Source organism: Haliotis rubra, unplaced genomic scaffold (assembly GCF_003918875.1).
Source record: "Haliotis rubra isolate DU_JTF1 unplaced genomic scaffold, ASM391887v1 Scf427, whole genome shotgun sequence".
Classification (NCBI taxonomy): Eukaryota; Metazoa; Mollusca; class Gastropoda; order Lepetellida; family Haliotidae; genus Haliotis; species Haliotis rubra.
The window spans coordinates 878,373-895,212 of record NW_025767110.1 but is presented as its reverse complement, the minus strand read 5'-3'; the positions used below and the strand labels follow the sequence as shown (position 1 = coordinate 895,212).

Here is a 16,840-nt window from a genome sequence, read left to right as displayed (position 1 = left end):
GGAACTGCTTTCAATCTTTTTCAGCTTCATCCATAATGCTTTTCACTAAGAAAAAACATCAAGAGAATGGGATGGTTTAGAGTTGAAATTTATGGTGGCTATCCTGTAACTTTCATGCCAGCCACTTTCACCCACTACATTTGTCAGAATCATTCAAAAACCCTTATGGTGTCACCTACCATGCTTATGCCTTTCCTATTCTTTACTAGTATCCACATTATCTGTACACTGTTCCATGTCACTCTTCTCTGATACAAAATCATCTGATGAATCATTGAATACTTCATTCATGCAAAACCCTTGAATTCAACGTCTGATGCCAGATATATGTGGCCATTTTCACTTTGCACCATATATGCTCATACATCATCTATCCATATCTCGTAGGTTACGGAATAGAAGGTGAGTGCCAGATTGCAATGGGAATACTTGTAAGTGTCTGTATACTAAAGTAATGAGACACATATTTATCTGTAACCTTCATAGCTCATTCTGGGAGCTGTCAGGGCTAACCATTTCAATGTAGCGAGTTTTCATCTGACAGAATTTAACAAAACTGGTTGCTTGTCTCTATGTCATGTGACCTATGTTTGAGATCTTCCTCACGATCAGTTGAAGAGCTGTATTCTAAAGGTGCTTGAAATTTGATAATGATAAACTCATATTAAGCTAACAGTTCCCCATTACCGTAATTACATATAGACCAGTGTAAGGCACTTATTGACATTCAGACATACAGCCTAATTTACTGTAAATGGCTACTAGTACAAACTGTTGGATCACAAGACTCTCTCATAATATATGGAAAAGGAACTTGTACAACTTTAACATCATGTTGAAACTTAAATCTACTAAACCTGAAACTGTGTATGCATCGGGTAACATTGATGTCACTCAACAATGACAATAAAAGGTATTCCATATACAGAACTTTTTATACGGTCACTGTAAAACAGTGTGAAAGAAATAGCATGTTGCCGTAGCACACCTTGCAAGGCAGTATTTTCCAGATCATTACAAATAAAGTGTTATGCACAATCATATATCGACCACTACACATGAAGACAAATGAATAAACATTATTGTGAGTAATAAGACAATTTTGCAAATGGAATTTATCCGAAGTATCATCACCGGAAATAATGGACATCTCCTTTAAACTTGGACATACCTTCTGGAATGTATCACGACAATCGAAGGCAGGGTCAATGAAGGTAGATCCAGTCATTGCAAATCAAACCAAGGACACTTATATGGTATTCAGAAAGGTTTAGCACACTCTGGAGGCATAAAGTGTCTTTTTGAGATAAAATATTATTAAACTTCACACAGAATAATATTTTGTAAAATCGTGCACCACAAGTGACGTCCCCTTGCATGGAGGTCATCATAATATGTCACAAAATAGTTTTTGAAATATTATTCCTAGATGTGTTAAGAATAATTTGTGTATGATTCGTAGATAACTATTAAATATTATTACAATATTTAATAAGATAAATTAGGACACTGTGTTCTTCTGACATCATTACTTATGCAAAATGGCGTCCGACTCTGAATTGAAGGTTTGTTGTATTTAAGCTCTCATTGTGTTTCTTTTGTCTGACATGTCTTCATATTTTGAACTCTGCATTCTTGAACATTCATATAAGCAGTTATCTTTCATGTTACCTTTGAAATTGACAACCAGCCACTGCAAAAACCAATAGGAAATAAAATATGTTTTTCACTCTGTGACCTTGACCTTTAGTGTAATCGAATTAGCGATCACGCTAGCCCCCGTCACATACGCTTGTTTCTATTATCAATAGTTAAGTAATATTCATTTACAGCCATGTGACTGTCTTTATCTTAATGTCTGTACTCAGTATGTTCTGCAGAAGAGCCGTACAAAATGTATACACCGCGCACCTGCTCACGTGTACTGGGGGTGTGACACTAAGGCGAAATGTGATTGGTTGCTCTATGAACGATAATTAGCATATGCTAATCGTAAGGTCAAAATCTGACGCAAACATAACGTGCATTTATTATCAAATTCCATGTAATTTGAGAAATTATATTATTTAATTATCAGATTCGAAAGCGAGGGTTTTAGATCCATTTAATCTTACTTTCTAGAATGATCAGAATTGGCAGTATCTGACAATTCTGTCAAGCTGTCACAACACAATGTCATTTCAAAGAATATTTTCATATGCCATGTCTAAACAGTTTCAGTGTAGCCATTGAAATGACATTTTACATTGTAAGAGTCACTGACATTATTGTAAAATGTTTCTTCAAAACACAATACTCTCCATCCTCAGTTTAAAAGATAACATTTAAGAGACTACAAGAACTTTCTCAATGAGTGTTTAAGTTTGGCCTGAAGAAATTTGGTCCTGAATTTTTATTGGATAAGGGACCCACTCATTCCATAGCATTGTCCATGAACTATGACCTTGTGTTCCCAGATATTTATTAATGTAACATTTGAATTTTGATTGATATGTTCTGAGCCTCACCTAGGAATACTGGAAATAAAGACATTAAAATGTACTTTTCTAGCATTAAAGAGCATTTGCTGTCTTCTGATGCCCTTGCAAAGTTGGATGCTCTACTTATACACCACCTGCAGTAGCTGTAATCATGCATGATGTCTGATCCCGTGATATCAGGGATGCTGATCATTTGGCATAGGTTTTCAGAATAGTTGTTTTGGTGTGTTTTTTTCAAGTTTGGAAACATCAATTTGGAGTTACATTTTTAGAAGAATATGTTATGTAGAACGCAATGCCAGCAACTAAAAGACCCCCTTTGTAGTGTTGTCCTGAAATCAGTCAAGTTACATGGCCACATGTGAACTCATGTTCAAGTAAAATTTGATTATGTTTGGTATGTTTTCTTTTATGAATTTTTTTGTCAGGATGAAATGTATTCTGTTATGAAAGGTATTTTGTTTCAGTACATGTCTGGATTTGGCAATGAGTTTGCCACAGAGGATCCCCGTTGCCCTGGAGCGCTGCCTGAAGGACAGGTATGGTATAGTTGCACGTCACACACAGACATACCTGGAATTATCACTAGTGTTAGTAGGGGAGACTTTAAAGACAGTTTGGTTGATAGCTGCCAACAACTGTAAAATACTGGAAAGTGGAAAAAGAACTTTATCTTAATTCTGTATATAGAAAACTTACATATTCGATATATATTCAGTAAGTTAGTGTAGGCCATAGGCCAATGCTACATCAAAGTGGGCGAGATTTATACATATAACAAGTTGTTCATATACTGACTGACTGACTTAGTTTGGTTTTACTCCGCTGTTAGCAATATTCCAGCAATATCGCGGCGGGGGACACCAGAAATGGGCTTCACTCATTGTACCCATGTGGGGATTCGAACCCGGGTCTTGGGCGTGACGAACCAACGCTTTAACCACTAGACTACCCCACGGCCCTTGTTCATATACACATAGATCTTATGATGCAGAGCTTTGTATATACAGGTGGCTAAGTTTACAGAGCAGGTACATTCACTGTAGACATTAACATGTTAAGCTTATGTTGAGATGGATTTACATGAAATTTTCCGGGTATATACATGTGTTTGTATCTGAGATTGTTATGTATATTACATACTAAAATAAAGTGATATTCATCCTCAATATAATTATGTTTACAGATTAAGCACAATCTATCTATTTAGGATGTTTATTATACCTGCCAGTCTCTATTCTGAGCTGTATGAGCATCTCATTGAGTAAGTGCAATCCTAAATTTGGAGATGGACAACTCTTTTTTAGTAAGTTCTAGACCAACTGAGGTTTTGAAGTGAATATGTGATAGAGCTTGATACCAGAGTTGCATGAACATGTTCATATTAACAAGTAAGTCTAAAATAAGATTCCGACAAAATATTTGAAACATTATTTACACACTACTGCTGCCAAATGTAGCCAAACCCATGACAACATGCAAATGACAATTCAACTTCTAAAGCTAATTCATTATTAGAAAGTGACAATGCTAAATACTAAGTACACACCCTTAACTAAGGGGTGAGGTGAGATTGGGTTTTAAGTCATGCTTGAGAATATTTCGCTCATATGATGACGTGCATGCGTGTGTATCTGTATGTGCGGCTGCTTGTACTAGCCCAGACTGAAGCTGGTTTTATAGTGCTAGCTCACTGAGATACCATGCTGCAGTGAAGTGAATAACCCACTCAGACACATTATACTGACTCCGAGCCGACCAGTCCTTGTTGTACCCATTAATGCCGAGCGCCAGGCAAGGACCAACAAGTACCATATTTTAATGTCGTTTGGTATGACGCGGTCGGGGATCAAACCGGTGACCTTCCGCTCTCCGGGTGGACGCTCTTACCACTACCTAAGGCCAAGTGGGCAGTTGAATACATCTGTGAGGTAATTATTGTCTCTAACACCACCTTTCACACAACTATATATTGATCTCAGAGCATTCATCATTTTAAAAATGTACCATGATTAGGACTCTAAAGTCAACAAATATTGTGCACGGTTTACCTTGCTTGCTTGACAGGCGTTGAACAACAGACTGAAATATAAACATGTGAACTGTTGTTGTACCTATCCTAAAACCAACCTGAGACTCTACAATCTTCTTGTATGATTTGGGAGAAAATGACAACTTATTGCTGAGTGTGGATGTCTACAGCTTGCTAAAAGTGCTTAAAAGAGATATTCCTCTGTGGTTATTTGGATCTTCCCGATTATTTAGCGTGCCAAGAGGATTAATTAGTGTATTGGATTATGGGTCCTTGATTGGACTGCTCATACCCATGTTGGCTTCGAGTTTTAATTACAGTCAAAATTGTTAAAATTGTGTGTTAGGACTGGAAAGTCATGGCAGAATACGGAATAGACAGATGCTGGATTAGACAATGTTTTAATGATCATAATATCGTTGTAAAATGGCGGTACCAAACATTTATGCCAGTTTTGACAGTGTGACAGATTAGACAGGTGCCAGTTTTGGCAGGTTTCACTGTACCTGTTTTGAAAATGTGGCAAGTCTATGATGGATACAGATGACATAACTTCACTCAAAGCCTCTAGTTTGGGAAGATGAGTTGATCATAATTTCAGATCTGAATGTTTTGTTCAATCTCATGTTATTTCAGGTGTGTAGTGTACAGACTGCAAAACAAAAATATATCCAGCAGAAAGCCATGACAATAATAAAGTTGAATATGATCAAGTGAAGTCACCAAGGGATGTATCCATTTAATATGTTCAAATCCAGTTAATATATCCAAATTAAGTGCCGAACATAAATCAAGTCTGCCGCCCTCACAGATTTTTCTTGTTATTACTTGTGCCCCAATATATACTAACAGAAAATAGTAACTGTGCATAACATTAAATTGCGTAAAATAAAAGATATTTGAAAAGTTATGAAAATAACCCTGAATAAACATTTAGCAAAGACATTTGATGTCACGTTTCACACATGGCCCGTGCACTTTTTACAATGAACAATGAACGGACTCGCCTTTTGCAAACGTTTTGACACCTGAAGTTCACACACCTGATATTGGAAAATGGTTGATTATTCTCTAGCCTCTGAATGCTGTGGAAGACATGTTAATTTCAACCTAAACTGTGCATATGTCATGCCACAGGTTACAGCGTTTCTGCGCCGTGGGTATGCTAGAGACTGGAATGACCCAAAATGAAGTAGCCAGACATTTTGGTGTCCATAGAAACACCATGTCATCTCTATGGAAATGGGAACATGAGAATGTTGCCTCTGACCGGTGGTCCACGCGTAATGTCACATCAGCAAGACAACCACATTCGGCTGACCCATCTTCGGAATCAATGCCAGACAGCCAGTTTGACTGCTTGGACCATTCCTGGCTTCTGTCCTGCAATACGTCCAAGTTTGCTCCTATGTCACCAACAGGCGTGTCTTGCCTAGTGCAGACAGCATGTATGGTACAGGAGACAAGATTGGGATGGTGTTTTGTTCACTGATGAGTTGAGATTTCATCTGGACAGCTCAGATGGCAGGGCAAGGGTGAACAGAAGTAACTTCACTCTTCAGCAAGATAATACCTGTCCACATGTTGTTCATGTTGTGACAGATTTCCTGAGACAACGGAAATTTCAGGTACACCCCGAGCATGCATGGGATGAAATGGAGCAAGCTTTACATCAAGCCCACAATCAGCCATTGACATTAGCTGAATTGGGACAAGCGTTGGTTCAGACATGGAGCAACAAGCTTTCAACAGCCGCTTTGTGTCAAGGCCAATGGTGGACACACACAATACTGAATTTATGAACTGACGTTTGACACCACATCTCTTCAAGGGCGTGTCACGATGCCTAGTGTCAGATCATACAGATTTTGGTATTATCCTGACAACAGTTAAACAGTGATTAAGGAAAATACCACAAACCATGTTATTATTTTTTGGTATTAAAAAATGGCATAACATCAAATAATGCAGTTACTTTATCCCAACACATATTAAGACAATCAGACAAATATTTATAGTTGTCAATATTCAAAGATGTCATCCTTGACAAAGTCTGGATCTGTAGAATGTGGGTTAGAATCTTCTCCCAATAGGATGGATACAAACTTTTTACATTTTGGTGTATTCAACACAGTTTTATACCTTTTTGCCAATCTGCCAACAAGTAGTTGTCACAGAAACATCTTTAAACCCTGAAGTTCAGCAATATTAAGTAATCTCTATGGTCACTTCTACATTGTTCACCAACATAATGCCTATAAATGTTCCCATAGATTGCATGTAATAAGTGCTCTGTTTGGAAGTTCATTTTAGTGATTCTAAACATGCTTAAAGATGGTTGGTCAATTTAACTACTACATGTACCGATATACTAAATCTGATATGAAACTGTTGCTGAACCTTGTCAATGTAGGAGGGTTGTTTAGGACATGATAACCAAGGACCTGCTGAGGTCTCTTTCCATCAGGATATATTCCACCATATACACATGACCTGACACTGACAAATACTACCAGAAACATATTGGAAACATAATTATAAAATCAGAATTATCAATCTGCCATTTGTGAAATATTGAACAGAACAATGACCTAAGAAATCGAGTTTTGGATGAAAGGGGCCAAATTGTAGAATGTGGAGGCCAGCCATTGATCAATCAGCGATAACTCTCAACAATCAGTTGTAAAACCATGTTCTCCCCACTTTGAAGGAGCTATGGGGTTGTGGGTGAGAGAGAGAGAGAGAGAGAGGGAGAGTTAAGTTTGTGAGGCAAGTCAATTGCTAAAGGACACTGCTGCACTTGACAGTTTCTGAAATCACACATCATGCTGAAACATAATACATATCATATATGATATGACGACATATTTAGATAAAGAGATCACTGTTACCATCTCAAATTACCATTCACAGATAATGACGAAATATTCACATAAATATATGCTACATCAGAGAGATTACTTGACACCATGATAACATAGGCTATAAAAACACAGATACAGGGACAACATATAATATGTTCAGATGGCTGAACACTGTATAGCTAATCATGTTACATGTCAAAACTATAAATGTATAAATTACTTTGCAGCTCCAAACATGCTAATACATAAGGTGGGGGAATTTTATTTACAGGCATTCTCACCCTGTAAACATCATGTAAAGATAACAACTGCCATGTCACATAGATACCTGTACCATCTCTAATTGTTCATAAACTGACACACCCGTGAATATCTGGGTTGGAAGTGGTCTTTAGCAAACCATGCTTGTCGGAAAAGGCAACTAACAGGCTTGAGTGGTCAGGCTCGCTAACTTGTTGACACATGGCACTGTATCCCAATTGTGTAGATTGATGCTCATGCTGTTAATCACTGGATAGTCTGGTCCAGACTCGATTATTTACAGACCCCTGCCATATAGCTTTGATATTGTTGAGTTGTAAGTTTGAGGTAAGAGGAGTACATGATATGTAAGTTTGAGGTAAGAGGAGTACATGATATGTAAGTTTGAGGTAAGAGGAGTACATGATATGTAAGCAGTAAGCTGCATGTTTGTCACAACTGTGTCAGTAGTGACTCCATGACATTTGCTTGTAGATACTGGAAGCTGGGCCTCACGTGGCAGGCTATGGTTGATAATCCATCATTCATTGAGGCAGTTAAGACATGGGCAGTACCACCACAGTGGCACAGAACCCTCTATGTTGCTGGGTCCAGCAAGTAGTACTCCAGAGCCCTCCTTAACAGAGAGTCAGTCGAAATCTGCTCTATGAAACATCAGTCAGTATAGCAACACATAGAACCTACTACTTCAAACATGTTAAATGGTGATTTTGTTTACAACATTTTCTTTGAACCAAATCAGCCCATGTCTATAAAGTATGGAAGCAGAGAGTGACAGTGATTGTGTTAAGGCATATGCACCCTTTGACCTGTGGTGAGTCACCTGTCTGTAGTGGACATGTTGGTGGGCATCACTTGGTGCCAGCGAGGTACAGAAAATACGCTCGGTGTGCTTTGTTTGGGAAGCTCGTTGTGCCAGATTACAAATATCCCAGCTGTACTAGACAGCTGCAGGAGTGTGGTAGGGCTGTTACATTGAACGATAACTTGACTGTCATTTTCAGCTACTTATCATTGTTAATGGTGCTAGAGTTACTGTGAGTAGTTCAGATTATAATGTTGTGACCAATGATTTGACTTCCCAACCGATAATGTGTTATCTGACAAGAGTAGGACGAATAATCCTTGATGCTGTTGTAAATACACTTAACACATCTGATGTACCAAACAGTATCATGAACTATTAAACCATAAACAATTTTGAAATATTTCGCTATTTTATGTCCTTGTTAATGTCTGTGATTTGATACTACTTGCATGCACATCTCCAAAGAAAGCACTGGGCTAGTGAAAACATAACTTTGAATGGGTGAACTCAGTGTACTGAAAAACTGATCGCTACTTCCTTTGATGTGTGTAATGCCATGTAAAAGTCTAAGTACTAGATACTTTCTCACAGAACAACCCCCAGAAATGTGCCTATGGCCTGTATGCTGAACAGTTGTCTGGAACAGCCTTCACTGCACCACGGGAGGAGAACCAGCGCAGGTAATGTTGTCCACCAAACTGGATGTTGTCTGGATGTTTGGTTCCACTCCAGCTTTCTGCATTGAAATGTTTGTAAAGTATTAGGACATTGAGTAGTCTGATGTATTTACTTCTGAAGATAATGCCAAAAGGATCTTCTCTTAAAGTAGACAATGCTGAACTAAAAACTTTCAAGGTGAACTTTGAAACACAGCAGGTTAGTATGATGTCATCACTCCTTCAGAATTACCCCACTTTTCAGTCATTCTCATACTGTACAGATGCACGGCTTACATAAATCGTGATTTTGTTCCAGTTGGCTGTATCGCATTCGACCATCGGTGTTGCATGAACCCTTTGTGAAGACAGGACGAGGTAATCTGACACATGACTGGGACCGTGTGGAACCCAACCCGAACCAGGTAAATACTTACTGTGATATGCTTTAATTGATGGGCCCATTTCACTGTTGGTCTGTCTTGTCTGTCTGTCTGTCTGTCTCACATATAGCAGATCTCTGACTGTCAGAATTATATTTCAGTTACGATGGCATCCTTTTGACATCCCACAAGAAAAAACAGACTTTGTGCAGGTAATTTTCATGATTTTTGTCATTAATATATCTCTAAGCCCATCATCAAAGCGAGCATATGAAATGGATCTTTTAAGACCAAAGACTCTTCTGATATTTCCCAAATTTTGATACATAAAGTTTTCCCCAATTAGCGACAAATCTACCAAATTTGTTGAAATCTTAGGGGTTACGTTATCCACTCATGTGCATTATTCATTCCCTGGCATAGTGAAACATACACCAAAATTGTTGATATCTTACTCTACATATATGATGAGATAATTGTTTCCATGACAATGTGCACTCTCCAAACCAGTGTTCCTAGCAGTCGACATCGTAAGTCATCACTGTACTGGAGGGTGGGTGGTATACAGACAAACAAGTAACCCTGGAAATGTTCTTGTGAAAATCCATTTGCCAAAGAATAAGCTCTTGGAACTTTTCAAGAGAGAAATGATCGACAGATAGATACAAGTGTATGATGGAAATAATAAGAATAACAACTCATTCTTCATATCTGTGGTGTGATTGGATGGTACTTTCTTGATTTCTGATAAATGATATATGGTGAGATTTTGGCAGACTGAAAGTCATCAACAGTCATAGCTATGTGGTCAGCAGACTGTATGAGAGTGAACTTCTACGTGCCGTCAGTCTGTAAGAATTCATCATGCTTAGTTGTTTGTAGAAACACCAGTTCATCTGTATGTGTGAAAACAGTATAGCTTTTGCTGTATCTTATTTGCATATTTATGAATTTATGACACATAAGTTTTTACATCGTAGGCTCTAGTTAAATGATACCAGTTCCATGTATGTTGTCGGTGATGCTGTTGTTTGTGTTGGTGTAGGGGTTGTCCACGGTGTGTGGTGCAGGCGATCCAAAGTGCCGGAGTGGGATGGCCATCTATATCTACGTCTGTAACACCTCCATGGAAGACAAGTAAGGGCTGACTTTCCACTTAGTGCCAGCCAATCTTCAGCCTCACTGTATATACTACTATTTTACTCTGTACTTTACGTTGTTGTACAGGTGTTTACTCTGTACTTTACATTGTTGTACAGGTATTTTACTCTGTACTTTACATTGTTGTACAGGTGTTTTACTGTGGACCTTCCATTGTTGTACAGGTGTTTTACTCTGGACCTTCCATTGTTGTACAGGTGTTTTACTCTGTACTTTACATTGTTGTACAGGTGTTTTACTCTGTACTTTACATTGTTGTACAGGTGTTTTACTCTGTACTTTACATTGTTGTACAGGTATTTTACTCTGTACTTTACATTGTTGTACAGGTGTTTTACTCTGTACTTTACATTGTTGTACAGGTATTTTACTCTGTACTTTACATTGTTGTGCAGGTGTTTTACTCTGTACTTTACATTGTTGTACAGGTGTTTTACTCTGTACTTTACATTGTTGTACAGGTGTTTTACTCTGTACTTTACATTGTTGTACAGGTGTTTTACTCTGTACTTTACATTGTTGTACAGGTGTTTTACTCTGTACGTTCCATTGTTGTACTGGTGTTTTACTCTGTACTTTACATTGTTGTACAGGTGTTTTACTCTGTACTTTACATTGTTGTACAGGTGTTTTACTCTGTACTTTACATTGTTGTACAGGTATTTTACTCTGTACTTTACATTGTTGTACAGGTGTTTTACTCTGTACTTTACATTGTTGTACAGGTGTTTTACTCTGTACTTTACATTGTTGTACAGGTGTTTTACTCTGGACCTTCCATTGTTGTACAGGTGTTTTACTCTGGACCTTCCATTGTTGTACAGGTGTTTTACTCTGTACTTTACATTGTTGTACAGGTGTTTTACTCTGTACTTTACATTGTTGTACAGGTGTTTTACTCTGTACTTTACATTGTTGTACAGGTATTTTACTCTGACCTTACATTGTTGTACAGGTGTTTTACTCTGGACCTTCCATTGTTGTACAGGTATTTTACTCTGTACTTTACATTGTTGTACAGGTGTTTACTCTGTACTTTACATTGTTTTATAGGTGTTTTACTCTGTACTTTACATTGTTTCACAGGTGTTTTACTCTGTACTTTACATTGTTTTATAGGTGTTTTACTCTGTACTTTACATTGTTGTACAGGTATTTTACTCTGTACTTTACATTGTTGTACAGGTGTTTTACTCTGTACTTTACATTGTTGTACAGGTTTTTTACTCTGGACCTTCCATTGTTGTACAGGTGTTTTACTCTGTTCTTTACATTGTTGTGCAGAAGATGAAACCTTTACAAACTACTTTCTTTCTCTCACTCTTCATGTAATTTCATGATATTATTTTCTCCAGGTGCTTCTACTCTTCAGACGGTGATTTTCTCATAGGTAGGAATATCGATTCTATTAACTCTTGTTATGCATGTCACATAAATTATACATTTACTTAGGACTTTCCATATGTATAGTATGACAAGAAATTATTGAGAATTTTAGGAATATGTTTAATTGGATTTCTAGTATAAACAACCTTGACCAGCTATCAAGTGCTTGGTTTCATTCAAAAGAGACAACTCTGTTAATCCTTTTTCATTAATTTGTGAAGAGTTATCCCCTTTTGTTTACTTGCCAGCAGACGGCATTTTCAGTGATCCTCAGTATGGATGATTTAGAGAAGGGGAAGTTGATTTAAGAGTATTATAACAAGGACATCAGATCAGCTAAAGTGATTTCAAGTAGAAAAGGCATCCCTTTGTCCAAATGGATATGGCATTGAGCACCAGGGAGGCGCAGCTAGGCCCAGAAAAATGACTGTCGGTGACAGGAGGAAGCTTGGTATTCTTGTTTCTAAAAACAAATGAAGGAGTTTAGAAAACTTAAGGCTGGATATGATTGATAGAGGAACTGTGGCTATCTGTAAGGAGACAATTAGAACTGAGCTGCATGCAATGGGTTGGCAGAAAAGTTGAGGAATTCCATCACCGATCATGAAACCTGAACAAAAGGAGCGAAGGTTGAACAGGTGCTTACAGCATAGAAATTTTAACTGGGCCAATGTGATTTTCTCAGATGAAAGTTCTGTGTGGCTGTTTCCTAATACACTGAAATTCTGGACCAAACAAACTGAAAAAACTTCATATCAGCGCCCAAAGTACAGTCCGAAATTTAACGTGTGGGGTGGCATATGTGAGTAACCCATGTGTGAACTGAGTAACCCATGTGTGAACTGAGTAACTTATGTGAGAACTGAGTAACCCATGCGAGAACTGAGTCAGACCTGCCTGAGAACTGAGTCAGACCTGCCTGAGAACTGAGTCAGACCTGCCTGAGAACTGAGTCAGTATTATTTGTGTGTGAACCATGTGTGTCCTGTCTGCACCTGAATGGCCTGTATAGAGCAGAATATTAATAAAGTCACAGTCCAACTAAAAGTAAAACCATTGTAACAATCATTTACTGGTTTTGATCTCTCTTCCCTCTCATGTGTGTGGTCTTGGTTCCGATTCTTCTTGGGTGCCATCAAACCACCTGGATTGTGACCACAGTATTTTAGTGAATCTATTAAGATCTGGATGAGACTTCTCGAGGTGATTTCTTGGCTTCAACCCACTGCTCAGTGATGTATTGTTTGGCTTGCATGAAAATATGACACCTGATATTAGTGCCATCCCCTCATAGAAGAAAAGGAATATCTTGTCCTTACGTCTGTTTCTAGCCCTCAAAATACTAAGTGATGAATAAGTCGACCTACTCATTGATATTATATTGATAAGTTAGGCGAGTATGTTTTGTGAGGGATATGTTTTGAGATATAATTGAGATGCCCCCCTTTTATCCACTGTTGACTGACTAAGCTTGGGTGAAGTCATATCGCCAAATTTCCTACCCGGTACCCGACCCCCTATTCCCTGACCCGACCCGGGTACCCGTTATAACACTAATTGCGAGTTATTCCCCTTCACTAAAATCAGTTATGGCCGAGATTAAGAGTGGCATCTGGAAATATTTTGAATACTCGCATCAGGCACAAAGACAAAATGCACTTTGTGCACAGTGCAGCTAGGTCAGAAAGAAGGGAGTACATAATCGATGTGGAAACATCTGAACAACAAACATCCCTCCGTAACAAACCAGGAGCTACAAACAAATGCCGTTCCAATCTACAGACAAAATACAACTGAAGGTATAAATAAAAAGTGTATACCATTAAACTAACAAGTACACAATGTAATGTAAACATAAATTTTTCAAAGTAAATACCTCTCTCCCTCTCCCGTCGATTCATAATCCAATCACAATAGTCAGACAGACAGATTGCTTATTTACATCTCACCATATGTACATTAAAATATACTATTCCAAAAAAGAAACGCATAACCCAGAAATCTGTTACAAACATGTTGTATTTTCAAACGTGTAACTCGTCCACAAATTTAAGAAATGAATTTTTACATCAGTTTAGAAGAAGGTAATGTCTATACAACAAAGTGGATAATTTTAGATAACGGAGACGTTGAGAGCAATGGTGACCACGTAACATGGTCCCAACGTCAGGTCTCCTGGCTTTCAGTCCAATCTCTCTCAACCTGTTCTATACAGTTTGACTGGATATCCTCCGACTCCAGGCACCCTGGTTGCTGTACTCTCACCCGTGGCACTACGATCACGCAAATGTAGTACACGGATGTACCATTCTTGGACTGCAGTGGTGACTCGAGGTCTGCCTGTACGGGGATGGTAATTAATTTTGTTATACCTGTTTGGATGTAACGAGCTGCAAGCCATGATATTGTGCTCAGACTAACATTCAGACGCCTGGCAACAGAAGATTGGTAATCTCCAGCGTGCATTCTTTCAATGGCGATGTTCCGTGTCACAGCGTCAATACGTGGCGTAGTGATTTGACCTTGAAACTCCTTCAAAACCAATGCCGATTTCCGAAAGTAATCTGGATGTTTATAGCCAGATCAGTGCATGCTCTTGGCTACACAATTTCAACTGGAAGGTGATTTTTGTTGTGTTGTGGCGATGCGTTTTTAATCCTTGTAAGAAATCTCATCAAAATCAACATTTACAGGTAAAGTCGATTTTTTTAATTGTGCAATTGTGCAAAATCATGTTATCAATAACATTGTTTGAACACAATAGGTAATTAATAGATTATAAAAAATACAAAATGCCTATGCGTTTCTGTTTTGGGATAGTATATAATAAGTATAAACACATTCCATTAAGACTTCATTTATTAGTCACGTGATCAAAGCGGGTCAGGGTAACGTGTCGGGTACCCGGGTCCAACTCATTACCCGCCCGTCCCGGGTACCTGGATTACCTGTCCCAGCCCTAGATCAAACACTGGTTTTGTCACACTAAAGGGATTTCCCCTGTGGAGGACTTTTAGTTTGGGAGACAAATTTCACCTGTTTTATTTATACCGTCTGTTTTATACTTATTCCCATAGTGTGAGAACTGGGTGTGAACTGTTTGAGACCTGCGTTAGCTGTGTGAGAACCTGGTACGAACTGTATATGATCTGTGTGTAAGGATTCATCATGGTCAATTCTATCGGGTAGATTTATTAAGGAATGGACAGATATAGTATCATATAGAGGCTAGTGCAAGTATTTGTTCCAGTGTATGTGTTGACACTGTAAACAAACACTGACAGTATCATTATAAAGTTACAACTTGCTGAATGTAGTGCCTCTTACTGATTTAGTGACTTCCATCTTTACAGTTCCCCAACAGGGTGGTTTGTTCATAACAACAGAGTTTGGACGTATGAAGGTCGACCCCAATGAAATCTGTGTGATTCAGGTTAGTTGATTCAACAAAACAAATTTATTGGAAATCCTGTTGCACCATTTGATAGTCCTGTATGTTAGTATCTATGTGAAATGGTGTATGTAGTGGGACCAACGTGTGTGTGCATGTGTATCTCACATTTGAGCTGTTTGTTTCAGTTTCTACAGTAGTCCATTGAAGATACATTTTCCCTTAAATTTAGTGATATCTCATCTGAATATCTGCAAGGCCTAAGAAGCTTCATGTCTGATGAATATCCAACCATTGGTCTCACTTAGTAATGACTGGTAATGTTCCTGATCTGTTTTTCAATATGGTGGTTGTTACATCCATTTTGAAACTTCCATCTTGCACTTCTACTCTTCATGGCTTATGAAAGTATGGAAGTTGTCATATAGTGAGTTTGCCCATGAATAGTATATGGCTCCTTTCTCTTGCTGACAGCGAGGTATTCGGTTCAACGTGGCTGTGACAGGGGACACACGAGGCTACATGTTGGAGGTCTTCAATGACCACTTTGTGCTGCCTAACCTAGGACCAATCGGTGGGTTCATGGCTCTTAACTGTTTTATTGACCGGGATGGTGATGTAATGCAATCTTCGGGACAATGCCATTTTACTTCTGACCGACATTAATATCAAGCAACTATAAAACCATGCTGGCAAAGGTAAATGTGAATAAGGGCCAGTTTACTCAACATCTGGTCAAGGCATGTCTTGGGGGTTCAACATGGATGCTCTATTGTCTGGAGTTTATATAGTTTATACTCTTTATGCTGAACAGAAGCTGTATGTTTTATACAGAATATGTGTAATTTCATGCAATATGAAGGATTAGATATCAATAAGGTCTAACCCAGTTGATCTACTACCCCAACACCAACACCTCCTCTCCCCCTCCCCTTCTCTCTCCCCTTCTCTCCCCTCTCTCCCTCCCTCTCCCCTCTCCTCTCTCTCCTCCCTCATCCTTCTCACCACCTTCCTTCTGACCAACCCCTCCTCCACCATGGGCTGACCAACCCAGGTGATGAATCCCCGCTCTACACCACCATGGGCTGACCAACCCAGGTGATGAATCCCCACTCTCCACCACCATGGGCTGACCAACCCAGGTGATGAATCCCCACTCTCCACCACCATGGGCTGACCAACCCAGGTGATGAATCCCCGCTCTACACCACCATGGGCTGACCAACCCAGATGATGAATCCCCACTCTACACACCACCATGGGCTGACCAACCCAGGTGATGAATCCCCGCTCTACACCACCATGGGCTGACCAACCCAGGTGATGAATCCCCACTCTACACCACCATGGGCTGACCAACCCAGGTGATGAATCCCCGCTCTACACCACCATGGGCTGACCAACCCAGGTGATGAATC

At 39.0% G+C, this 16,840-nt stretch overlaps 2 protein-coding genes across 2 annotated transcripts in view; one reads left to right on the top strand and one right to left on the bottom strand.

Moving 5' to 3' along the window:
- Positions 1–1,362, bottom strand: part of LOC124288843 (mitogen-activated protein kinase kinase kinase 15-like) — a 69,917-nt gene extending 68,555 nt beyond the window's left edge. The window contains exon 1 of the mRNA XM_046725399.1: positions 1,172–1,362. The gene's annotated coding sequence lies outside the window, so the exon portion shown is untranslated. The remainder of the gene's footprint in view (positions 1–1,171) is intronic.
- A 148-nt stretch (positions 1,363–1,510) lies between these two features.
- LOC124288855 (homogentisate 1,2-dioxygenase-like) overlaps positions 1,511–16,840 on the top strand; it is a 30,849-nt gene continuing 15,519 nt past the window's right edge. The window contains exons 1-9 of the mRNA XM_046725417.1: positions 1,511–1,565; positions 2,948–3,019; positions 9,037–9,125; positions 9,421–9,526; positions 9,646–9,696; positions 10,530–10,621; positions 12,001–12,035; positions 15,385–15,464; positions 15,897–15,996. Coding sequence (XP_046581373.1) covers positions 1,542–1,565; positions 2,948–3,019; positions 9,037–9,125; positions 9,421–9,526; positions 9,646–9,696; positions 10,530–10,621; positions 12,001–12,035; positions 15,385–15,464; positions 15,897–15,996 — 649 coding nt within the window. The 5' untranslated portion in view covers positions 1,511–1,541. The remainder of the gene's footprint in view (positions 1,566–2,947; positions 3,020–9,036; positions 9,126–9,420; positions 9,527–9,645; positions 9,697–10,529; positions 10,622–12,000; positions 12,036–15,384; positions 15,465–15,896; positions 15,997–16,840) is intronic.